Consider the following 25,680-nt stretch of genomic DNA (forward strand, 5'->3'; position numbering starts at 1 on the left):
CTTCAAATTTTCCTCTTTTGTACATGTGATGCCAGAGTCACCACAGTCTGAGTCTGCTGGGCATGCCTGTGCACAGGTCCTCACACAGGCTCATTGTGCCCCATGTGGATACATCTGGCTATATCCATTTAGTGTGAGCATCCAGCACCTCCTGGTGAGGAACGCAGCTATAATCCTTCTTGATTATAAGGAAAACCCTGTAGTTCAAGGGGTTTTGTGCATTAATGAAGAGTATTTATGTGTATATACACAAACTCTTTTAAAAGTATAGTCCTTTTGCAGATGGACGTTTTCCTACTGACGAGTATGTTGGGAGGACAGCCAACTCTCAAGTGATATTGAAGGGGACAGTATCATTTTCATTTTTGGACCATGGTGGGTGATAGATTTCGACCTCCTTAATGCTTGAAATTCAGAGTGTTGTTTTTTTTGTATGACATCATTTCACAGATTAATGCAGAATGACAACCAAACCCCCATGGGAGAAACTGAAATCCAAAGGCTTGGGCTTTACATGTAATGTTGCTCCTAAAGAGCTTTTGTGTTTTCTGTGTTCACTGCCTCTGGTAAGCTAGGAGCTCACAGCAAACAGGAAAGGTTCATGGCTTCCCTGGACTAGTCACCAGCTGTGAGTTTTAACCTCAGAATCCTTTATTTTCTTCTAATTTAACCATGATATCTTCAGAGCAAGAAGACTGTGTCAGCAAGAAAAGAACTGAGACTTCATTTTTTACCCCTCTTCTACTTAACACAACCTTCTAAAGAACTGCCTTTTAGGCAAGACTCCCTGGAACATGGCCCCAGAGACTACAGTCAGGGAAAAAACGGATCAAGCAAAAGTTGAGAATGACCTTCAGGACCAATCCATCAGGTCACAAGACATAGTTGCCTCAGCGACTACATTTGCGCTCTCCAGATGGAAGTATGCTCCTTTGCAGCAAGATGTGGGAGGGAACGAAGGAACCAGGTCTTTGTCCCTGCCTCCATACATGCACATGATTCTTGAAGAGGGTGCCTATGTCCAATATATATGTAAAATAACACCCTAATATACAGTGTTGCCAAGGCAATACAGTCAGAGGCCTGGGAAGTTATATTGTGGATGAGCAGTAACAGCATGTTAAATTGCTTGGACATGGAGAGTTAAGCTAATGTCTCATTAATAATTTGTGACTACTTTCTATTCCTGATAATATTTCTGAGACATTGTGCACCTCCAGAATAATGACCTATGGTCTCTTCCAGTTCTTACGTCACCAACAGAATTTCTAAGTTCAGGCGAAAAGACCAAACTGCTCCTTCAGTTATATCTGGAACTGGAGGACGTGACAGAAAACAGAGTGCAGAATTTGATTTTCAGAATCTCTATTATTAATAATGGCTCAGAAGCCAGCAACAGCTTAGTTTGATTTTCTTAGATCCATGGTGAAGCTACAGCAAATTAGCTTTCTATTTGTTAATCAGATTAATACATTTAATTCCACATTTATTTCAGTTTTCAGAGTACAAAGGCATGTCTCACTTTTCAGAGTGTAATTGTGCTGTCCAAATTCTTAGAAACATGCCTTTTCTTTTACTGTCACCCCAGTCCATTCAGTAACAGTTTTCAGGCAGAGAGCATGCCCTAAAATACAGCATTCTGTTCTGCTAAATACTTTGGTGATTATCTCAGATCTAAAAGCAGCATTGGCTTCGACTTTTGGTTATAGACTGCTCTCTACTGCTTCTGTGTTGTAGAAATATAATTTGTCCTGTTCCCTTGATAAATAGTTTTCTGTAGTTTTGTCCCCTTGCATTTTAACCTTTTGTTACAGAGTTAGCAGAAATGACTGAGGAAGGAACATTTCTTAAGAGCTTCTTATGCGATAGACTGGGAAAACAAGCATTCACACGCTGCCAAGGTTGGAAGGTAAGGAGAGAAAGGGCATGTTTTGGGCAAGCTCCTTTGGCAGGAGGGGGATATTTTGTGGTAAACTGTCATTCTAATCTGAGGTATTTTAGACCAGACAACTACAGCTGCTGTCAAAGAGAAAAACTCCTCCTTTCTGCTGATCTTGCAACTTTGGATAACGTGTGTACTTGCCGCTGCCAGTAAGGCAGAGGGTTCTTCCAGAGGGCACTGCTGATCTAGAGGGCAAAGCTATATATAATATTTTTTGGTATACCATGATATGTTGGTCCTAAGGGAACTCAAGCATCCAGGAAAGATTGAAGTTAGGAACGTGGGTGGAAGCTTTGCAGCCCACAGATATTTCTAAATCCAAACGACATCCTGAGGAAGTGAGTCTGGAAAGGGACTTTCTCAGGCTGTATTCTTTCCCAGCTATTAACAGCATTATGCGCTTTGCAGCACCGTTCATGCACCAGAAATGCAATCACTTATCAGAGATGAAGGCTATTCAAACTATTAAGGAATTCAGCCTTTGGATTAATGCATGGCATGCTGCTGATACTCCCTCTCCAAACATAATGTATTGCAGCCATAAATGGTGAAATTAGGCATGAGAGATTGAGACTTGCAGTCTAACTGCCTGCCAGACGGGTTTGAGTTTTGCGTAGCCACCCACACTGAAAAGAGCGCCCTTGGCCTCTCAGATGTTTTAGGTACAGTTGGAGCAGTCAAATCTTTAAATAAGTCTATTTACAAGAGGTACTGGTCAAATCAGGGCACTTACAATGAGATACGTAAATGTATAAGGAAGATGTTTTTGCGGTGTCCTATGCACATAGTTTCTACACTTATTTTTTGAAATTTTGACCCAAGCTTATGTTACTAGCAATTGGGCAGCACAAAATACATGATAATAAGCTAGTTGGAGTAATAACATTTCCTTCATTTGACTCTTAGGTGAAAATTTCCTTGGGACTCCCTTTCTTTAGACCACCCTAGTCTGTCCAAATGACAATGTCTCTGTCTTTATTCCAGATATCCTAAAAGCGAGGCCGTTTACAGTTTCTGTACATTAGTGTCTCATCTCTCTTCCCAACAGGGAGACAAATGAATAGTTGAAAGAAACAAAATGAGGGAAAAGGCAAAAATAGCAGCTGCAGCAAAATGAGTGATGAAACATACACACTGTTTTTCAAAAACACTTTGTTGGAAAGGGCTTTATAGCAATGCAGTTAGAATCTGTGAAGGACTGGACTGCTGGGGAGGTCATGGCTTTATAATCTGACAGCAGTTCTGTCATGGGAGACCTCCTAGTGAAGAGGTACCAGCACCATGCAGACACACAGGCATGCACGCATGCATACTCACGCATCCTGCAACACGGCTGGCATTGCCTGGCACGATGGGAACACCATGGCTAGCATGTGTTTTACCTGGAAGTCTTGGAATGATTTCATGTTGCCGTTTCTTGAGTTTATGGCACCCTTATGGCACAGGATTAGTTCTAATTTACAGATTAAGAGTTTCAGAGCCAGTAAGCCTCGTGAATTAGGGACAGGTTAGAAGAAAAGGGGTAGGTTGATAGGGACAAATATGGAAAGGTACTCAGGCAACTACAGAGAAGCTGAGGTTTTTTGGAGCCTAGATAACACCTAACTGTCATAATTCACTGTTGACAGCCTCATCAAAAAGGCTAAGGACTTAAGAAATGTGGAAAACAAACCGTTCTTCCCCCATTTTAGAGATCTCCAAAGCTGAGATGAAGCCCCCTGGAAGGGCAGATGTTTATACTGCTATGTGTGCTTTATTAAGATTTTTTCAGTACTTACATTTTTCACAACAGGGATGTATCTTCAAAGAAAGGACCACCAGCTATCTGCAAATGACTTAGTGGCCTGTACAAAAAAAAAATTTATTTCAGAAACTCTTACAGGAATGGTACAGATTTTCTGATATTGCAAAGAGAAACACTGCTTTGGAACAATGTCTTGTCATTACAGATCCTATATGACATGCTGCTCACTTGGCTGCTACAGATTTCAAAATGTTCTGAGCGTTTATTGTATATCTTTTCAAAGGCTATCTGGTGCATTTACCCCTTGCATTCCTTTAGTCACGTTAATATCCTGCCTGTTGTGGTCCTTCTCCACCTTCCTGTTATGCTATGGTAACATCTGCTGGTGGAAAAGTCTCTATTACAGTAAACGACCCTCAAATATCCAACCACCATTAAGCAACTTCTAGACGCAGTTTAGCAAGCTGCTTTAAAAAAATAGTTCTAGGAAATGCTTTTAGGTGGTGTAGATTTCAAATAAGAAATTAGTTCAGATCATGCAAATAAACAAGAGGGGAGGAAGGTCGATATGTTCCAGCAGAGGAGCAGAATTTATTTCCCCAGCCTCAAAGTTACAATAATATTCAGGGTTCCAGAGATTTTTCTGATCAAATATTAAAACTCTGCTTTCTACAAAGCAGGGTTGGCAAACGTTTGTATTTTGTACAGGAGCAAGGCAAGAGAGCTGGGAGAAAGGAGAATGACATGGTAGTGCTGGAGTTGGGTAGTGGGGAAAGAAAATTAATTTATATTGGGACATCTGATTTTTCTCTTTCTTACAAATGTGCTATTCTAGAAGGGGATAGTCACAGAAACCAGTTTGTGGGTATAGGTTCATCAGTATGAAATCCAGATTTCTTAGGTCTGAAATTCAGAGGTCTGTCTGACTTCGGACATGAAGGGCTGTGTTCAGGTCAGGCACCTATGGGCAAGCTGAACATCCATGGCTACATTAAACTATGTAAAAATGGAGGGATCATGAAGCTTCCTTCACCAGACCTTATGCCAAGCAAATGAGTGTGCTTAGGAACAAACCTGTATGGAGGAGAAGTGATTTCTGGCCGTCATGCAGACCCCTTCATTGGGCTTGGGGCAGCTGGGCTGGACACCTGCCTCTCCCACTTGTCTTTGCTCAGGCTTTTCTGGCAGCAAGACTGATGTGACACCAAAAGGCTCCTTCATATGTCAGCACTTGCAACTCTTAATGCGATGAGGATTATTTCTTTTCTTCCCCTCCGGATCAGGCCCTCCATGCCTCTGGTGCATCCTGAAGTCCCCAGCAGATTATTTCCCGCCGTCTCCCTGCAAGTTTTGAGTGAGATGGAAAAAGAAGGAAAACAGTTTTCTATGTTGCAGAAATGACAAAGGAAGCACTTTCATATGTGTCCAGGGGCTCAGATTGTAAAGACTGATTTGGTGCTATCTCCCAGTCACAGGTGTGGGTGGTTTTTTAGCGGAGAGGTGAGGTGGGGGGAACTCAACAAACTCATCCGAGTTTTCTTTAGTTCAAGCATTTCTTGTCAGGACTTTCTGAGGAAAAAATATTAAAAGAGCAAAAGCAGGAAAGGGCCATTTGGCTTATCTTGTTCACTTCCTGAAATCCAAACAAACTTTCAAAAAAATTCGTATCACACCCTATCCATTCACCCTGTTTCCCTGCACTGAGGATGGGAGAGTCTAGACAAATCTGGGCTTTGGGAAACCTTTGGAACTTTTTCTGAAAATAGGTTCCAAATATTTTGTTAAAGGCTTCGAACACGTTGGAAAACACTAGCTGGGGGGTTGAGGGAGGTTTTGAGGGTTTATTTATTTGTTTTCACTCTAAGCATCATTGCCAAGAGCACAGGAGAGACGGGCTGGGAGGTCTGCGCCAGCGAGCAATTACTCACATTGAGGCAGTCTCAGTGACTTCCTTGGGACACCATTTGCCAGCAGTGACTCAGCCAGCATCACCAGAAGTCAAGAGCCAGCCCCGGCTGGATGTGACAGCCCCCCTGACCCTTCCCCACCAGGTACCTGGGGAGAGCTCCTGCCTTTCTACCTCTCACTCCAGGTGCAGGAGCACGGTTTTCCAGGGTTTACCCACCTGGCCCTCCTCTGGCTGTGCCCTGTGGCTCCTCGTTCACTATGAAGGTCAGCTGTGTGGCTCCTCTTTTTGGCAGGAGATTTCTGGCCCCTGGGGTGAGAAGCAGCAGCCCCTCCCCAGCTGCCCTGCCTGCTTTGCACCACCTGGAAGGCAGGTCTGCCGGCGTACGCAGGTACTTCATTTCAAATGAGGTGCCTAAAAGCCTGTGTGCATCTGGGTTTTGCTCCCTGTTGACCCAGGGTGTATTTTAATGAGTGGCTGGCAGTTTCTAGACTAGAGAAAATCCAGTTCTTCTTTACAAGTCAGATTAAACAAAAAAAAAAAGAAAGAAAGAAAGAAAGAAAGAAAAGCAGCATCAGAGATAGCCGCCGCAATATTGCAGAGGGGAATTTCCTCAGAGTGTACACCCATCTCCTTTCCCTGCTCACTCCTCTGGTCTTCTGCTATGGTTGCCAGCTAATAAATATATTCCCCTTTTCTTGAATCCCACCCCTTGCAAATATTCTATTTTTTCTCATGTCCTGATGGAAGAAATGCTCCAGAAAGGAGCCAGTCTTGCTGGGTGTCCTGGGAAATGTATGGCTGCTAACTTTATGCCGTAAAATAGAAGCACGCAGGGCAGTCTTTTCAGTCCATGGAGACTTAATTGACAAGTCACTGAGCTAAGTGATGAAAGTTGGGAGCCTTCATCATAGATTTGACTTCTTAATGTCTTAAGCCTTTCTTGTAAGAACCAGGGAGTGGGCATGTTCAATCCTAGCTGGTCTAAGTGCTTTATCTAATCAACCTATTTGCTTAAACACAACAAAAATATATAGGAGGATTTCAGAACACTTTTACTACTCTTGTCAACTTTTTAGTTTTATTTTAAATAGTTTGCAAATCCTGATGCCGTAGAACATTTTTGACCAGCTCCATAAGGCAATTAACAACCTTAGAAAAGCTGTCAGGAAAAAATTATGGGGCAATGCTTCTTGGAGACAGCTAAGGATTTAAGAGAAAGCGTCACCAGAAAGGTAGCATGAAGGAAGTTTTGACCAGTTTCCAGCTAATATGAAAATCAACAATCATAATGCCACATTGTGAGATCCTGAAGTAGCCCGACTCCTTCTTTTATGTTATTTAGCGGAGGCTGGATGGCTTTGGGAAAAAGTTAGCTCACATGTTCCCCTGGAATAAAGGCTGGGCTTTGGGAAAGTGTGGGAAAAGCATGTCAATGTTTTTCACACACTTCAGCATTTCTTACATTTAGAAGTGGAAGAAGAGAGAGTGAAACTGGGGGGAATGAATAGGTTTTGGTGAATCTGCGATTCTCAGATATCTGAAACCAAGACATCCTAGGGAACTTATAAGGAACCTTTTTCTCCAATGAAACAAGGACCAATTTCTAGTTTGGCCATGCAAAGTAACAAGTTTGGCTAATTGCCTGAAAGTTGGGATTAAACTGTTAATAAATTAAGCCTAAGGAGCAGCCAAAAATCACATCTTGCTGCTGAAATCTGTATTTGATTGAAAAATCAAATTTTATTGAAAAAAATCGGTTTTATGTTATTCTTTGGATCGGCACTTAATTGTCTCTTCAGGAGAGGCTCTTCTGTGACCTGCCCTGTGCCAGGGCAGAGTGGAGGCGGGGAACAGACACCTCCCTGTCCTCCCCACCGGCCCCTCACCCGGCTCATGCCCTGCCACTTTTTTCATTAGCGAGCTATAGGGCCCCAGTGGACCATGCCTCATTTCAGAAAGAGGAAGACAAATCCAAGGCTCTCAGCCAGTTTCTAGGGATTAACGGGCATAAATAGTCCTGGAAATGCCTGGAACTCAACTGACTCCTAAGAAGGGGGAAAAAAAAAAAAATCAAAGCCCCAACCCATCCTGTAAACTGCAGCACTAGCACAGAACTTACTTAAAATTTCAAATGTGTGGTCCTCGTGTTTGAAAAGAGGTCTTTCGCTGAGCAAAAAATATAGGAGATGTTTTTCACAGATTTCATCTTGTAATATATACTTGACAGGAACAGAGATAGGATTATAAAACAGAGCAGTCCAATACAAACTGTGGTCTCCAAAAAACCAAATCCCCAAATATTGCACCATGGGTCTTGCTGCTTTCCTGGCCAACAATCCCTTTAGATGGATTAGCTTCTGAATGGCCTTCATCTGGTAACAGAGATTCGGTCAGGTAAATCTCACTGAATACCGCAGAGACAGAGGTGCTTTTTGACAGTTAAAAAAAGGTGGGTGTAGGGGAAAAGGGACAAAACCAGTTTTTGAAAGTTGGCAGAGGCAATCTGCCCCCTTCTGTAGACTACCACTTTTCATCTCTGAGCCAATCCCATTGCACAAATATGACCAACCAAAAAAGGTCAGGCTGGCAGAGCCTTAACTTTGGGATAAAGGGAGACACTGGTGTTATGTTTGCTGTTTTCTTTGGTTTCTTTGTTGAGAGGGTGGGATTTTTTAGTTCCTCCTAGTCTGAGCTCCAGTGATCCATCCATCTCTAAATGTTGACACTTTAACCCGATACAAATCCCCCTGCCTAGCTTTCTGTCTTTTCCATTTTCAGTTCAGATTTCCCCTGTGGACTTGCAATTCACTCTCAGATCATTAATATCCTTTGCTGGCAAATCCCTCTCGATGTACGGAGCAAGAGCGCTTGCCGCCGACTGATCTTCCTTCACCTCTTACTTCCAACGAGGAATGTAACCTCAGCTGCCTTTCGACATTTCCAGCTCCTATTTTTCTACCCCTATTATTCGTAGTTGCATAATGGCCACTTTACCTCAGTTATCAAGGCTCTTTATTTCTGCTCACTCATTGCTGATGTTTGCCTGTAACCTCACTTTTCTAGAGGGCTGGCGGACAGGAGGCAAGACGGACTCATGCAGCTGAGCATGGGCTTTTCTGACTATCCAGGATGTGGCATAAGCCAAGAAAGTTCCCCCTCCTTCTGAAAAATAAGGATGGCAGGGGTGAGGGGGTGGGGGAGAAAAAAAAAGAAGCAGCAATCAAGTCTCAAGACCAATTTAAGCAGAATGAATGGGTCTTTGTTCTCTAGGGCAGGGTTTGCATTTATATTTGCTGTGTTAGCCACGGTCGTGATTTAATTGCACATCTTAATGACTTTTGGTGTTTCCCTTAAAGACCCAGAAGCTGGAATCAAGGGAGTCCATAAGGCTCTTTGCGTTCATTCAGAGCAAAAGGTAAACCTTTACTTTTGCAACAAAGAGGAAACAAATTCTCCCCAAAAGGCTCCAAAACCCAAAGGAAAATAAGAGGAAATTGACATTTGTTGTTTTTAAGAAGCCTCAGGATCTTTAAGCCACTCTCAGGATTTTGGAAGGCGTGATGCTTTGATGCTCAAAATTGACAATGCCGCCTTTATGTTGAGTGTGCCGCCACGCACGAGTTTGCTCAAGAAACTAAAAGTAAGGACTCCCTCCATCTGCTTCGTCAGCCCTTTCAGCTTCTTTCTTATTCTCTTGGCTCAAGTGGCGGCAAAGAGAGAAGACACTGCCCATCTCACCTTCGCTGCCTTTTGAGATTGCCCATCCCTCATGCCTTTGCTAGTTAGACACTTGTGACATCTCACCGCTTACAGAACCGCTGGTGTCAGCACACGCTGTACAGTGTGGAGCTTTTTTGTTATTTAAATGGGAACACATGAACACGGGCTTGGGCTTCACAGGAGAATGAGGCCAGTGGCTGATCTCACACTGTCCTGGGGTGAGATCCTTCCCCGCAAACCAGTGCAACCAAAGGCCCTGACCCTGTCTAGCAAAATCACCAGTAACATTGCCATAACTTCAGTGGTGATCACCACGGCAGGAAACAGAGCGCGAGTGGGATGATCTGTGTCCTCCACCTTCTACTATCTGGTTTTGCGTATTTGTAACAAACTACTTTCTGCAGCCTTTTGCCCTCCTTTACCCATTTTATCCTCTAATAGAGTCATCACTGACCGACTGGGTTGCTGGGGCTCACATTCACTTTTTTGAAGGGAGCTAGCCCCGTTCCTGTCTATGCCAGGGATTTATGCAGGCAGCATGCATTGCAGCTGGGATAAGCACCAGAGACTTGAGTTGAAGCTCTTCCACAGAATGTGCTGACTGGTCCACCAGGCTGCAGCTGAGCTGGCTGCAGACACGAGGAGCTTCACCCCAACCCTGGCTGTTCATTATCTTCCCTCTGCCAGAGCTGCTGCCACAGCTGCTTTTCAAGTGTTTATTAGCTTCTCTCTGTCAACATGAGCTGGGTAAGCAGTGATTACTGCCTGAGCTCAGTTTCTGCTTGGGAAAGGCTGGGGAAATGCTCGCACTGGCAGTGAAGCAGCACACTTGGGTGGTAGGGGTTTGTGGCAGTATGGATGGGTAGTTGACAGCAGCTGGGGACGTAGCTTGTTTTACAGGACTTGAGAGGAGATGTGTGACCAAGCCTGGAACAGGAGTGGGCTCCGGACAAGCCACTTTGCACCTCTGCTCTCTTTGCTGCCTTTGGCTTGCTTGTCTGCTCGGATTGTAAACTGTGCAGGCAAGGGACTGTCTCTTAGCTGTGGGTTGGAAGACCAAAATGAATGATAGCAGAAGAATTTGGTCTCAGTTCTTTTAGGCCTTAATTTAAAACATTCTGCTAAACCCTCAAGAATATTTTTTTCCTCACTGGCAAATACGATACTGCTAGAGTTCCTCACTCCTACCTCCATCACCATCATGTGCTTACAGTAAGCCAGATTTCTGACTTTTCTCAAGGCTGGATTATTTCTACCTTGCTGCCATAGTACCTGTGGATATCTTCCCTTCCCTTGACCCGCACAAACAGGGCCTTCCCTGATTTATGCCATATTTCCAAAACAAGTCTCCTCTGTTGACCCTACTGGTTTCTTTGGAATGTAAGCTTTGATTGAAAGACTATGTAGCTCCAGGCATTGGTGACTGGGGTGAAAATCTTTGGACTGACCTGAGACACTGTTGTCACACAGGGTCTTCAGCTGGTACGCAGAGAGAAGGTGAGGCCACTCAGTGCAAACTGACATATTTCTGGAGTCCAGGAACTGCTACCTGTGTGTCAATGTTATTAACCAGACGCCAAAGGAATGCAGGGCCTGCTCGTGGACTGGGAACTTTTGTCCTAGCCAGCAGTGAAAGCCAGGCACCGGGAACTTGCAGGTCATAGCTGAAATTTAGTGACCTAACAACCAGTGAGGCTAACAGTGATCAAGAGTGTGGAAAGAGACAACTGGGGAACGAATAGGAAGGACCCCATGCTGCTGTTATACCCGACACTGAGGTGACAGCTACTGGTATGCTGTGTTGTATTACAGCACCTACAGCCTAAGAATGGCCTCGGAAAACCAACATATACATACAAAAGAGACTCGTGAGAATGATTCAAACATTCTGTGGTGAAAGACAGTAAAGAGCAACCATGCTTATTGTAAAGAGAAAGCAGAGAGGGGGCTTGGACAGTCAGTCTTGAAGTACTTGGGTGAGGAGACATTTGCTAGTACGGATTTGTTCAGCCTGGCAAGTGTAAAGCAAGAGCCAAAGGGTAGAAGGTGAACAAAATCAGACAAGAAGATTTTTTTTTTTTTTTAAATGTGCTATAGTTCAAAAAGAAATTATTTGGGGGAGGTCTTATGTCATCTAATGTACTGAAGATCAGACAAGACCATCACAGAGATCTTCTCTGACCATGTAATTTCAGCTTCCATACGAATAGAGAAAGAGATAATATATGGAACTTGAGACCTCCGTTCTTGCTCTTTCTCTCAGGACAGCAACAGGACTTCTATGTGCAGACCAAAGACAGAATAGGTGTTTTAGTACACAAAGACCAACCCTCGTAGTTGCCTAATGCTCTCACACCCCTTTCAAGCCAGTAGAGGAGTACTCATTGTCTCTCTTGATGTGCTGCTTACAGAATCTCTTTCTCAACACACAAGCCATACAGTGTGGAGATTTCTATTACAGGAGTATGCAACTTTCTTCGTGTTTTTCTACTCATGACAGCTGATTTACATGCAAATCCTAAATCACATCTATTTTCTGTTCATGTTCTGCAGACTACCTAAAGTAGTGCTATTGCTAAAGGGAGAATGGTGTAAAATGGTAGCAAGCAAGAAGCACTCCCAGCTCCACCATTCATTTCCCCACATTTGCCTTGGCCAGTCTCATGTTGCACAAACTCCCTGATCCTTTTCTGACATCATACCTCAGGCACTTCCCTGGGGCCTTCTGCTTGGTGTGCTTAGAACAGGCTTGGTGTGGGGAGAGGTTAAAAGCTGTATTTAGTGCAGTTTGTGCCTGCAAATAGTTTTATACTAGTCAGAGATATTTTAAAGGTCACCCATCTCCACATGCATGGGCTTGCAAGGTGGTCCCTACCTGGGGTTTGGGAGTGCCACAGCACTACATATCCCAGCCAGCGCTGGCAGTTCTGTATGTAACTTGACTTCCCAAAGCTGCCCCTCAAGAAAGCGATGGAAGTGACCATTTTATTAAATAAGAAACAACAATGCTGACCTCTCGTGGCCATACTAGCCGTTTGCAGCAAGATATCACAAGTGGCATCTTTGCACATCAATCAGCTGCACACAGCTGCCAGGCTCTGCTGGGTACCAGTAGGACTGAGGCTCCCTGGTCCTGGGGAGGAGGCACAAAGGGGACCATCTCTTGAAAAGCTCCTCGTAATGGGGACATCACCTTCCCATTGCTACCAGCTCCACCCCAGTGGTACTGACTGCTAATTTTGGCCCCAGCTCAGGAAGGCGTCCATGGTCAGGACTCAACTCGCTGCTATTGCAAGGAAATCAAACTGGCTGCCCACATTTGCTTGCCTGCTGCACAGTGACCTGGCTGGAGGAGAGCAATTAGGGAGCTCTGGGCACGGCCAAGTGCTGCTGAAGCTGAATGTACAATTGCAATGCAACAGTAATAACAAAAAAGCTTTGGGACAACAGGTTATAACGAGATAAAATTCTACCATGATTTAATGTAAAACACATTACAGAAATTTTTCATGGGCATTTATGTGGCAGTGCCACCCAAATAACAAACTGCAGCTTTTTGTGACATACCACATTTTTAATTTGCTTCTGAACTTTGCTTTTTTCTCTGCCTACTAATGCCTGTGGGACTAAGTCTAACATTTCAGGCCCTCTGAATAGCTCTTAGACAGCACTTTCACTCAAAAAAAAAAAAAAGAAAAGACTTCCTACAATTAGAAAGCTTCTTCCAGTCCCTGAAACATGGGCATCTTCAGAGGTTAAGAACAAAGTAGATGAAAGCTCCTCGCAATGGATATTTCTGAAGTCTGCACAAGTGAACCATAACAAAAAATAAAGCTAAAAGCAAAATGAAGAAACTTAGCAAATGTTGGTGCCAGTTAAATAGCTCCTTTCAGCAATCTGGTGGTTTCGCTTACTCAAGTATTAGCCATGAAATGAGCTTTGTTGGTGAGCTATCAGAAACCCATTATGAACTGCCTGACGAAGCAGAGGGGTACCAAGTGACAGGCGACACGGCGCTCCAGCGGGAATGCTCAGTTGCCACATCAAGGCCATCACATTTTAACGAGGCAAGACCCTGCCACCTGTCTTTAAATCGTCTCCTACCCCTGAGACCACACAGTCTGAAACGGGGTTGATATATTCAAGGTCCAGAGCAGGAGGACTTGGTACCCTCTCTGTGAAAGTACTCAAGTTTCTGGAGGACCGAGGTCACCTTGAAGGTCACTTGCCATGACCTGTTTTCAGTGGTCAGACATCACACCTACGTATGTTATGGAGATGGCCAAAGATGAGGGTTTATGAAACAGTGGCTGGACACCTAAAGCAAAGAGGGGACGTGCATTTAAATTAGCTGGTGCGGAGCGGACAGCTCTTGAAAAGGATGACTTTCACCTTCTCTTCCTCATCTCTGCCACGGTCACAGCAATCTGTCCACAATGGACAACAGTATGTTGTGCCCTGGAGACAACTTGGCATCTGATTTGTTGGTGGTGGTGAAGATGTTTGTTGTGCACCCACTGGTGATGGGTGCAAGCCGGGAGCCTGAGGGCAGACACGGCCAGCTCAGCACAGGAGCGGCACTGCCGGGGGTGGTGGCCCTGCTGCTGCACCCAGAAGACCCTGAAAACTGTGACTCGTGGAGCAAAACCCCCAGCACCGCCTTCCTCTGCGGTTAGTCCCATCACTGGTGGTGGGGGCTGACCCCCACGCGCTGCACTCCCTGCCAAGGCTTTCATTGATTTAGGACCTGGTCCAAAGACGGTCAAGGTGCTCCTCGCTTTCTGCAAGCTTTCTAGCAGGCCCTCAAATGGCAAAGCCTGGAGCTGTGACAGCTTGGTCCTGCCCGTGGCCAGGCACCCTCGCTTCTTGCTGCAGTCACCCACAGCTGAGGGGGGTCTGGCCCCTCGCCCCCACATACATCCCCAGCCTGCACTCCGAGTACAAGATGGCTTAGCTCCCGGATGAATACCTGCTGTATGCAAGAGATGTGAGTCACCCCTGATGGAGTGATTTTTTTTTTTTCCCCTGCCTTTTTTTGGATGAGGAGGCTTCAAGAGAGGAATTTGGAAATCTCCAGTCCCTTTGCAAAAGCTTTCATTAAAACACCCCATAAAAGCAGTCTCTGGAAACTTTAGGAGGCCTTTAAGAAAAAAAATTAAAATTAAAATTCAGTTTTATTGAACAAATGGGCAGCACTGAAAATATTCAGAAAATTAAAATTAATTTGAAAATAATTAAAAATAAGAGAAGCTTAGTGTATGTTTCCAAGTTCTGGGTAATATTAAAGTAGCATTAAAAAATTGCAAAGGAAATTTACTGTGAGCAGGTGTTTGAAATAATTGGGGGAGGAAAAGGGTTGACTATTAATTAATGAAGAATTATGAATGTCCCTTGTTGGATTTTTTTTCCTGTAGTCAACGTATTTTTAACCACATGAACTTAGCAAACACATTTTAAAAGTGTGGAGTTGCTTTACAGACACATACAGGGAGCTGAGTGTTATTTTATCCCCATTTATTTTATTTTTGCCACTGGCATGCATTTAGCAGGAGCTGTTGAGAGGACCGAGGTACTATGGCAAAGTCTTCCTCATCACCTATAAAGCACAGATGCTAATATTTTCAGGACAAAAACTCCTACACCAGGGTCAAAGGCACTGAAAACGAAACCACAGCGACTAGCTTCAAGAAAAGCAAATGAAAAGCAAATGTATAAGGCCTGGTCACGCATAGGAACTCACTCTGGGGTTTCACCCCAGAAGATTTTTGGACACCTACTGAACTCATCAGGGCCCCGTGCAGACACAGGCTGGAGCCTGAGCACGGGCTCAAGATGTGGCTACAGCACCGCGATGTTCCCAGCAGCGAGCGTCCCTGCCAGCGCTGACCACATTAGGGACCCCGCTAGGAGATGTTTTTCAGGAGAAAGGGGAAGCAAAACCTTTGTGTGAAGGCTATACAGCCCACTGATTTGGAAGGGAAATCTCTTGCCTACATGCATAGGAAGGCCAAAAAAGAGGGTTCACCTGGGCTACCCAGCATGGTGCTGTGAAACAATTGGTGGTCTCAGGGCTGTCTTAAAGCAGGTGTAAAGGGGCAGCAGCTGCGTATCCTACGCTCGGCTGTTGTAAAATTGGTCTCTGGCCTCTTCACTTCGTCCAGCCCCCAAGCTCTGCCAGCCAGATTGCGATGGCTTTGCTTCGTGTTGGCCAGGAGTGCTGAGGATGAGTGCAACTCTTTGGTTGATTTAACTTACAGCTTAATCAGGAGGGTGTCTTGTTGTATCCTTAGATCTTACACCTGCAAAGCTCACGCTCATCAAATACAGGCTGATGTCAAATGGGAGCCTTCCCGTGTAAGAAGCCAAAGCTGCTCCTCGAGCATGGTGAACGTCTGAAGTGCTGCAGCTAGAGTTGTGGATAAACCATGCAGAAAAAGTGCTACTTACTGAATACAGGCCAGTGCCAGCCAGAGGTTGCTTCCTGCTTTCTCACCCTGTAACTTTTTTCTCAGTTTTTGCTCTTGGTCTTCATTTTTTCACTAGCCAGCCCAATTTAAGATTGATTTAACTCTGCAGGAATATTCCTTCTGATTTAAGGCTGTTTTATTAGTCAGTGAACTCCTAGATGGGGTAAAGTTAAAGTGTGTTCCCCAGACAGCAATACTGAATAACAAGCCAACAGTCCAAGTGTGACAACTTAGGGAGAGAAGAGTGACACCAGGTCCCTTGAGTGACCAAGCACGAGAAATTTCAGTAATCTCTTCTGTCCTCCCTAGTGACCTGGTCTAAGGACTTGCAACAAGACTGCAGCCAAGAGCACCTCAAGTCCTAGTTATTTGCAGAGAGAGCTGAGGCTTTCTTACAAGGGGAGAGTACAAGCTGCAAGCCTGAGCAAACCTTCGACTTAGGTATATTTGTTTCAATGGAAATTACTCTTCTTTTATCTTCTTGTATCTAGAGACAACAGTTGGGAAAAAGGCCATGTTTCTTTCTATTACTTAGTAGTATAAATGACAGGCACATTAAATACAGCAAACAAAACCCTTGGAGTAAACAAAATCAGCATTTATTCCTCAGTCATCTTTTTACAAGATTGCTTCATGTTTTTCACAAAAGAGCACATACCAGAGATACATGAGTTAATCTACAAAACCAGATATGCAAGCCAAAGTGATATGGTACATGAAAATCCACATGCTTCATAATTTAGTTCTCACATGCCTGTCATCTAAATTTAAGAGAAGTTGCTGTGGGGTACACAAACATTAGTTCTGCCACACCAAAATGTGATCACTAACTCTATGGACATAGCTAAACAACATATTTACAAAGCGTTCTCTCTACCAGTCTTCATCTAAGATTTGAAACAGGTAGTTAATTGTTCAGCTATCAAGCCTTCATGGAAGGTGAAACAGTCTAACGTCCCTAAACAGATTCATGCAGCGTTTAGTTTTATTCACATGAGACACAAGGACAAGTATCTACCAGTGATGATAAAAGTAGCTGTGGGTTTGACACTCAGCAAAACTTCAATCGTTATCACATAATAAGAGTCCACAAGCTAAGAATTGCCCTGCTCACTGGTGGGGCCAGGGGAAGGGGATGGGATGTTTTCAGGTCCCCATCAGCGAAGAAGAGCTGACAAACACCTGCTTTTCTCACACCTCCCGCTGGTGGGAGCCATTTTGCTGAAAGGGGCTGTCAGTGATTTGTAATGTCAGCATTAAACTGAAGATGCTAAAATACCTTGACTCTTACCGCAGCAATTTATCCACTGCAGAAAAACTGTTATCTTGATTGAGATTCCTTAACTGTTAAAAAATTAGGGTACTTTTTATTTTTACTGGTCAGGACTGGTGCAAAGTAGGGTTTGGGGGGTGGGGGGGCATGTTACACTGGGCTTTTCTGCTACTCACATCACAAAAGGTGGACCAAGCACTTCCCTTATTTAATTCTGCAGAGCTGCACTGTTATTCCTGGTTGGAATCAAGTTGTAGTGGAATTTTGCTTAGGCTTTAACTTTATACAGCTTCTGACATTAGAAGGAATATGAAAAAGAAATTAAGCAGCAGCTTCTGTTGTAATCTCCAGAGTGGATTATCACAGATTGCCAACTGCTTATGCTGTGAGAGTACTCAGGGGAGCAACTGGCTGCAGGTGCTCACAAACATGGATAGGGTAATATGGACATCTTTCTGTGGTTTTTATCCATTTCATAGCCTCCAGGATGTTCAACATGTAAAAAGAGTTGGAAAGCCACTAGCATCCCACCTTGAGCCAAATAAATTTGCTTCTAATCCTGATGCTAATGTTAGACTACTCTAGTATATCTTGGGCAAAACTCTCTGAAGTTTTCTCTAGCTGATCTCTCCACTGCATCTATAGAAATGGGAATAACAGTATCCTAATCCTTACAAGTGCCAGGTGATAGCCATCTTTCAGTGCCTGACAAGTCAAGTCATGCTTTTCTGAGTACAGTTACATCTGAAACCCTGGGAAAATCTGTTAGTTAAAGAATGCCTTCAACTCCCAGTGCCTTCCCACAGGTCGTCCCCGCGGAACAGCCCCTATGTAACATTACTACTAAAGCTGCCTTTCCGAACAGAAAGCCCTCTGCCTTTTTGCAGTCCAGCAGGGAGTCTGTATGCAAACCTGGGGGTCAAATCATCACCTAGTATAAATCACTATATTCCCATGTCATGGCTTTTAATTTTCACATGTCTGGAAGAATACAATGGTGTACACAGACCAAATACTGCATCTTGACACTTTATCCCTTCCACCACAACTGACATTTCTGTATCATTCTTGTAGTATCCACAGCCATCTCTGACTGTCTGTGGGTATACAGCTAAATGGAGTAACAACAGCTAGTACAGTGCCTTTCACACCCAAACCTGCTCACAAGCACAGTAATTCACAGCTTCCAAATGCAACTGCTTAAACCAATACGCAACAAAAATGATAATAAGCAAACTCACATAGATGCAGTAGACTTATTAGAACCTAGTCAACTTATTATTACCTAGTAGAAAATAAATAATGATGTGTCAAAACAATAATTTAATATAGCAGTCTCTAGCTATTAGTCATTAGAGAATGTATTAAAGGAAAACAGAACCAAAACCAAACTTGCGCACGTGCACACACACACAAAACAGCATGCTGCTCAAAGTGCAATGAGACAGAATTAGAAAGCCACTGAAAAGAAGCTGGGTCAAGTTATTGTTTTAACTAAAATTAAAACAGTCAGAAAAGATACAAACAAACATCTCTGGAGACATTTTTCTCAGGCACATCACTATATATGTGATAATTACACAGCAGTATAATTTTTTTACCCTTGATAACGATCATGATCTTGGTAAGGCACCTCCCTTTTGACTTGGTTCTGCAAATCTAGAGTCTATAGGGCAATGACAAGAAGTACGCTTGGGATTTTCTCCTCCTCCGCTGGACACCTATAGGCCCACTCTTGTACTTAACCCTGGGCACCAAATTGCACCTTCAGCCAGTGTAGAGACTTGGTCAGTCCAACCTCCTCCAACTGCCCTCACCTCAACCTCATCCCCCACTACAGGAGCTGTTCCAAGAATGAAACAGTGGAGCAGTTTACAGGTAAGACTCAAGAGTGTGACCATTGTTATCCATGTTAGTAAGAACAAATGTTAAATCCCTTGAGTATATTAGCATGCTGCCCTGTTGCACAAGCAAGGGGCTAGTGAGGTGCCCCCTCCTCAGCTCATGCCTTGTAAAAGGGCGTAAATTCTCAAGGTGGGTGAAATATGTCAAGCTCTTCCACCCTCCCTAGTAATTCATGTGTATTTCTGACAGAGTCCTTTACGGATGAACTCTGTGGATGTCCATAACAGAGGCCACGTTCTCCTACGGCTCCTGGAGGATTTGTGGCTGACTCAGCACAACACACTCCAATACAGGGCTGATCTTTATGGCACTAAGCTCTTAATTACTACTCAGATGTATATATCCACAAATGATAAATCCTCTTAATTCAGCCGAGCAACAAAGCAGATAAGACTGTAGTCACACTGTTATTTTAGTATAGTTAATAAGATTCAAAATGACATGCAATTTATTCATACCCATGTAAAATCTACCACAGGAAAAACAAAACTCCCAACCCAATCCTACAATACTGGCAGTAAAGTGCATAATGAGATCTTGTCATTCCAAAGTGGCCTGCTGCCTTCTAGTCTGATCATTGTGTTGTTGACTGTACAAACAGCTACAATGTCTTGAAGGCAGTCAGAACAGGAGTGGGAACTCCAGCCCTAACAGAAAGGTAGCTTTTGTATTTATTTTGCACAGGCAAACATAAATTGTGACTAAAAGTAAGCAGCTCAGTTTCTATCTAAAAGTCATATGCTCGTTTGCTTGCTTTGAGACTGCTTAGTCTTTTCCCAAAGAAACTTCCATTCCTGCTAGTCAAAGTTTACTTAGTTAAGACTACAGGTAAGGATTTGAAGGTGGCAGTGCTCTACATGGTATCAGAATTACATGGTGAGTCATTGTGTGATAGTAGTAATGGGTCACATTTATTTGCAACAACTAGTAGAACACATCAGTATTTCTTAGATTTCACAGCTGTAAGAAGACCTATACATTTACAGAAGCAGTCTTAAGTGATCTACTACAATGGCTTTAAAACACTGGATCAAAGTGGCTGTAGAGAATGTCATGGCCATGCTGTCCCTTTAACAGGACCCTTTTATTTCAATATGAATGCTATCCAGAAAGGACAAAGGTATGAAAAACAATTCATTGGGTGGTGATTAATAATACTGTTTTGTCTTTATGTTGATCCCCTTTAAAAAAAGACATCATTTAAATATAAATATGTATGAAATGTATAGATAAATATATAGAGATAGCTATGTTAATATGTAGTTTGATCAGAACTGGATTAATCAAAGAAAATCTAAAGGCACCACAATATGTCAGCATCATTAAATAAAATACTCACTATACTTTGCATTTATGTAGTTCTGAAACTAAGCAGTCAGAAAGCCATATACAGCAGGGGATAAGTCTCATTATTTTAATCTCACAGCCTAGACAACTAAGACTTACATTCACTTAGTGATGAGCCATACTCAAACAATCTCAGGTGAAGAATTCAGCTGTTCTGACTCCCAGTTTTTTATCTAATTAAGAATCAGAAAGGCTTGAGAGCAAGATGAGAAAAGAAAACTTTAGAAAAACAGAGGATTTTCATTTGGGCCTGTACCCAGAGGTTATAATGAGCAGAGGACTGACTCTCCTCTTTGCCAATGGTCTTAATCAGTCCTATTAGCATTAAACAAATTAGCTGGTATAAAATCACCCTCTGTTAAAATAACTCTGATTTATACTTGCTTACTGGAGAACAGAGTCTGCGTGGGTACAAGTGAATAGTGCCTTGTTCTCTTTCTTGTTTAATTAATCAAAGTGTATTTAAAGTGAACAGTAATTCATCAGGCTAAAAAATCCTAAAATGTATATCATATCACGGTTGCAGCAAATTCACCTACGTGCAAGGAAAGCCTCATTTCTCACTTCCACTGGAGTTACATTAACATGGCTTTAACTTTGGTTGAGCTAATCCTTAGCTCATTTTAGTGTGACAGGAAAAACAAACTTTAAATCTTCTACATAACCCAGCTTTAAATTGGCTGCAATTTTTTTTTGTTTTTTAATTATTTGACTCCAGTGTCAAATCAGTCTTGGCTACAGATATAACACAGTGACAGACTGCCTTCTGGGCTGGGATGAGAAACAGTCAATTTAACCTGATGATTTGAACCGTAAGGAGCCTTTGATAAGTAAATGAGGTTGTAAGACAAGATAGAGAAAAGTTCATTATGAATCCAAGCTAATGTAGCACTCCCAGACATTGAGAACATGGTGCTCCAGAAGAAATACCTTCCTGCAACCTGGAGAAATATTTTCCTTCTTTCAACAGCTGAATAGAGAAGCAGCAGCTCAGCAATGCTGGGACTTGTCCTGCAGCTAAATTGCTGTTGGTCCATTTAGTAGAAGTCTCGGTCACAGCAGGGGGGTAAAGCACCAAGACTGCTGATATTTTCAAATCTCTTAGCAGCAGTAACCACACAGCAGCTTTTCTGCAAAATAAACAAAACAAGAATCCAGTTACTTCAGCAGTATACTTTTTTATTTGGTTAAGCGTTCTAGGACAACCACATGGTAGTTTCTTCGTGTATAAGGAAAAGAAAGCAGCACTGAAGCTTCTTGCTTACAAAAGGTTCTTGCAGCCACCTTATTTGTGAGATGTTTTATACAATATTAAAAAGACAAGGACTCTTTGTTAAGTGGAGAAGTGGTCCTGGAGGTCTCTCTTAAATGCAGCTACTCTTGCTTTTTTGCCTCTCTTGTCATACAGATCACAGCATGAAAAGGCACGCTGCAAACCTCTCAATTTATTTGTGTTACCACTGCAAGCATTTATAATGCCAGGTCTAAATCAACTGGCAATTGAGTGTATTATTTTGGGTTAAATGTGGTAACCATACTACTTGCCTGATAAAAATAGCTAAAGGGATTCTTTAAAAACAAAGCATTGCTATGACTTTAGATCCACTCATTAAGTAAACTCAAATAAACTCGAAAAGAAAAACACACGCAGAGGAAATAACACTGCAAAAGTCAAAACCAGGTTTTCCTGCAAGTTAGATCATGGGTAGGTTACTATGTTACAAAGCTATAAAAAGTTTATTTAAAAATAATTTTGACTGCTGTTGGACAGTCAATTTATCTCAAACTTGATTTTGGTTGTAATAGAAAATTGTGTAATATGGTGCTGCCTGCATTAGAGAGGGAGAATTTTCACCATTTGGTTGCTGTGCAGTTAGTAGCTTGAAATGGGAAATAACGGATAAAAACACTAGTCCTGTAACAGGTTAGGAAAACCTGTTTAGAAAACTATTACATAGAAGCACACAGGTGAGTGGACCAAAGCTTCACGTAACCTGTCCCAGCACCAGTGAAGTGGGAATGAATGCTAAGGATCACAAAAAGGTATTCCTTCCCACTGGATTCCCATTACAGAAGTTGATGCTCAGACATTACCATATCAGGAAGTTATGTGGCTTCAGAGAGCAAGTACGATATAATAATGGTACCTTAGCCCTCACTGACCTCCAGTGTACCATGGAAAGGCAGCTTCAAGTCCCCGAGATAGCTCATTTAAAGATCATTAACTTCTGTGTTACGACACTACACTGTATAAAATCTGTTCTAATCTTAGTCAAAACAGAACAAAAATTTCAACCTATCACAATACTCTCTTTGTCACATGCTTCTGGACAAAACCTGTTGCAAAGAAAACCCATTACATCACTTGCCCTACCAAGCAGATGATGGATTATGGCAGCATTAAAAACTTGCTTGCGGTGAAAAGTGGACTACTTTTATATTGGCATCTTGGTTGTTACTCATGACGCACAACTAAAAGGAAGTGGTTTTACAGTGTGTGTGTTCTCAGCCTCATTCACATCTTGACCCTCCACTGAGTTTCACCCAGAGAAGCCCCCAGAACCTTTGAGTGGTTCCCATGATCCTTCAACAGAGGCACCAACTTCTGTGGTAGCTGGTAAAAGTGGCTGTGGGAACTGGTGTACTGGTTTATGGAGATAGTGTACCGCCTGAGGTAGCCTGATTTCAAAGAGGCTGAGTGAGTATGCTTTGGTCAAAGACAAGAGACAGAACATGAGAGCAGACTTGAGTTTCCCTCACCCGCAGGGAAGGCAACCCAGCCAGCCTGAGAACTACTAATGAAGTGTTTGTTAATGAAAGGGCAAAGACAGGGAGCCAGAAAAAAAGGACAGAGAGAGATGCTCTGTCAAAATTGTTTGGGTTGCTACAGGCTCAAAGGGCAGAGAAGTGCCCTGTCAGAACTGGGTCCTCGAAAGTGTGGAGCAACAACTTCTTTTAGGGGACACCTTGCTTTCATTTCACTACACTTAGTGGAACTGCCCTGAGGGTCTGGCCCGTGCCTCTGCTAAAAAGTAATTACTTTTCATATTTCTACCCTTTTTAAACCATACTCCTAACCACAGCATGAAAACCTGAAAGCTTTCAACACTGAAAAATTATTGGGTGAAATTCTGTCCCATGAGAGCCAGTGGGAGCATAACCATTCCCTCTAAAATGGCCAGGGTTTGCAGCACAGATGGCTTCACATATATGATTTTTTTTGCACATTGCTGTGACTTGGTATAAGTGATAGGGCCAGTTTACATTTTGAATGCTTTCCAGACAACAGCAGGGATGGTGGTGGGGAATACAGTTTGGTCCGTGCACTTTGGACTATGCAAGGTTTTCGGCCGCCCACTGATCCCTTCTGCAGGGGCTACAGTATTTACGTCTGAAGAAACACTTGGGACCTGAAACAAACCTTCTGTTTGGCAGCTCTTTCAGAAAGGTTATTGAGCCGGGGGTGCTTGGGACACACAGTCAGCTTTAGCCTTCTTCTAGGGGAAAAGAAAAACAAAAAAAAAGAAAGATACCATTATTGGAGCATTAATTGAAGATCAATCACATCTTACCTCTAGTTAAGGTAATGGCAGAGCACTGCAACATCAGCATGTTTAGTGAAGCTATTTTGCAAAGCACAAGAAGTATGAACAAAAAATACTGGGAGAGGAGCTACAAAGGATGACATGAGTTGTGAGGTTTCTATGAGGGCAAGGTTTCCCCAGAAGAAAATTGGTGGAGGAAGCAGCACAGCAGGTAAGCAGCCTGTGTTCTTGCAGCATTTGGAAAAGACAGTCTATTCCCCAGGTTGCAGGAATCAGAGCATCACTGGAGCCCAACTAAAGGGGTCAAACTGTATCCTAAGAAACCCTCTGAAGAGATACTTAACCATGACAAACTCTCTTTATTTTTACTGTGTATGCACACTTATAAATCTTCTCATTATCTCATGGGCATTGCTGTTCTGGGAGATTATAATGAAAACTACATTTCAATTAAAATTGTAATAATTTATTTAATTGTTATTATTTCCCATTTTATACTTCTTGTTATCCTTAGTCTGTATAACAGGAATATCTTGCAAGGACAAAGCTGTCAGGACACTACTCAGTCCATCCTGCGCAAAACCCACACCACCTCATCAGCAGAGCTACTATTGCTTTATTATCACCATAATCTTTGCTCTTCTTTTAATAAGATTATTTTCTTAATTAATAATATGGCCCCTTAATTCTTAACGATGGATGTAGTTCAAAAGGCACCTTGACATATACATCCTAGGCAATACAGCAGTCATTTTATTTAACACAGATGTGCTTTGCCTGCAAAGGAGGAAGTGAATATTGCACTTCAAATGCTGTAAAAATTCTGAAACCTGCTTAAAATTATCCCTTCATGAACCACAGAGTGGACTCACTTAGAATCAGCCAACAGCATGCTCATCAACAGTGTGAATCTCCCAAACTCACTGACTACTTAACTGAGGAATAATCAGATTTAAAATCTTGTTGATCCTCCAGCTCAGCCCAACTGAATTGTTTGTGTGAACAAACTGCTTCTTTTGTGTTGGCCACAATGCTGGCTACCCCTGAAGGGCAAGAAGGTGCTTAAGTACAAAGATACGCACTGAGTGAGGTTCCAAGCTCTGTTGGGAAAGGTATCCCTTGGGAAGAGGTAGGATGAAATCTAACAGCACTCATGAGGGACTTCAGGAGAGCCTGAAAGGGTTTTCAAAGCAGGAAGCAGAATCATCCCCAGCTGGAAAACTCTTTTCATATGGTAAATCAGTGCTTATTTTGTAAATAGTCTCATTTTGCTAAGAAATGGATCCACTCAGCAACACACAGCAATTGCATGATCTTATATTTCTTCCCAGATGTGCAAGAACTGATGAGCAAGTGTGAGCATGCAAATTATAACAGCTAAAAAAAAGCAAGGGGACACACGTGGCTCACAGTGGCAAGAAATGCAGCAGCAAGGAAGACTCAAAAACAGTTAAGAAAAATGTCAAAGCAAATAGTGATGTGGCAACACAAGAAGGCAACAGCAGATCTACAATGCACAAGGATATTTAAATTTAGGGACCTGGAGTCTGCAGTGGAGCTTGTGGTCTGATAACCATGGGTGTTTTAAGGCAGCAGTTGCACTTATTCTCCAGCTAAAGGAAAACCAGAATGCCATTAAGTGTTTTTCCCAGAATCTTACAATTCAACAGTTATGTCCTACAGGTCATGTGTTCTGCCATCATGCAATGCTGTCATTTCAGGACTCTATGCCAGATGGCAGCTAATCCATGAAGTAAGTTTTGCTTCACAGCAAAAATGCATTCAGGTAACTTCAGAGCATTTTATGGACACAATGAACAACATCAAT

General features: G+C 42.8%; 1 protein-coding gene across 4 annotated transcripts in view; it reads right to left on the reverse strand.

The window, feature by feature from the left end:
- Positions 1-16,359: 16,359 nt before the first annotated feature.
- Positions 16,360-25,680, reverse strand: part of MYLK4 (myosin light chain kinase family member 4) — an 84,298-nt gene continuing 74,977 nt past the window's right edge. For 3 of the 4 annotated variants that reach the window (XM_052780418.1, XM_052780429.1, XM_052780398.1), the window contains 3 exons: positions 25,393-25,465; positions 23,729-23,804; positions 16,360-21,437 (listed from right to left, as the gene is read on the reverse strand). In XM_052780418.1, the coding sequence (XP_052636378.1) occupies positions 23,757-23,804; positions 25,393-25,465 (121 nt within the window). In that variant the 3' untranslated portion in view covers positions 16,360-21,437; positions 23,729-23,756. The remainder of the gene's footprint in view (positions 21,438-23,728; positions 23,805-25,392; positions 25,466-25,680) is intronic. The other variant, XM_052780408.1, reaches the window with a different exon arrangement.

Source organism: Harpia harpyja, chromosome 1, assembly GCF_026419915.1.
Source record: "Harpia harpyja isolate bHarHar1 chromosome 1, bHarHar1 primary haplotype, whole genome shotgun sequence".
In the NCBI taxonomy this organism is placed as follows: domain Eukaryota; kingdom Metazoa; phylum Chordata; class Aves; order Accipitriformes; family Accipitridae; genus Harpia; species Harpia harpyja.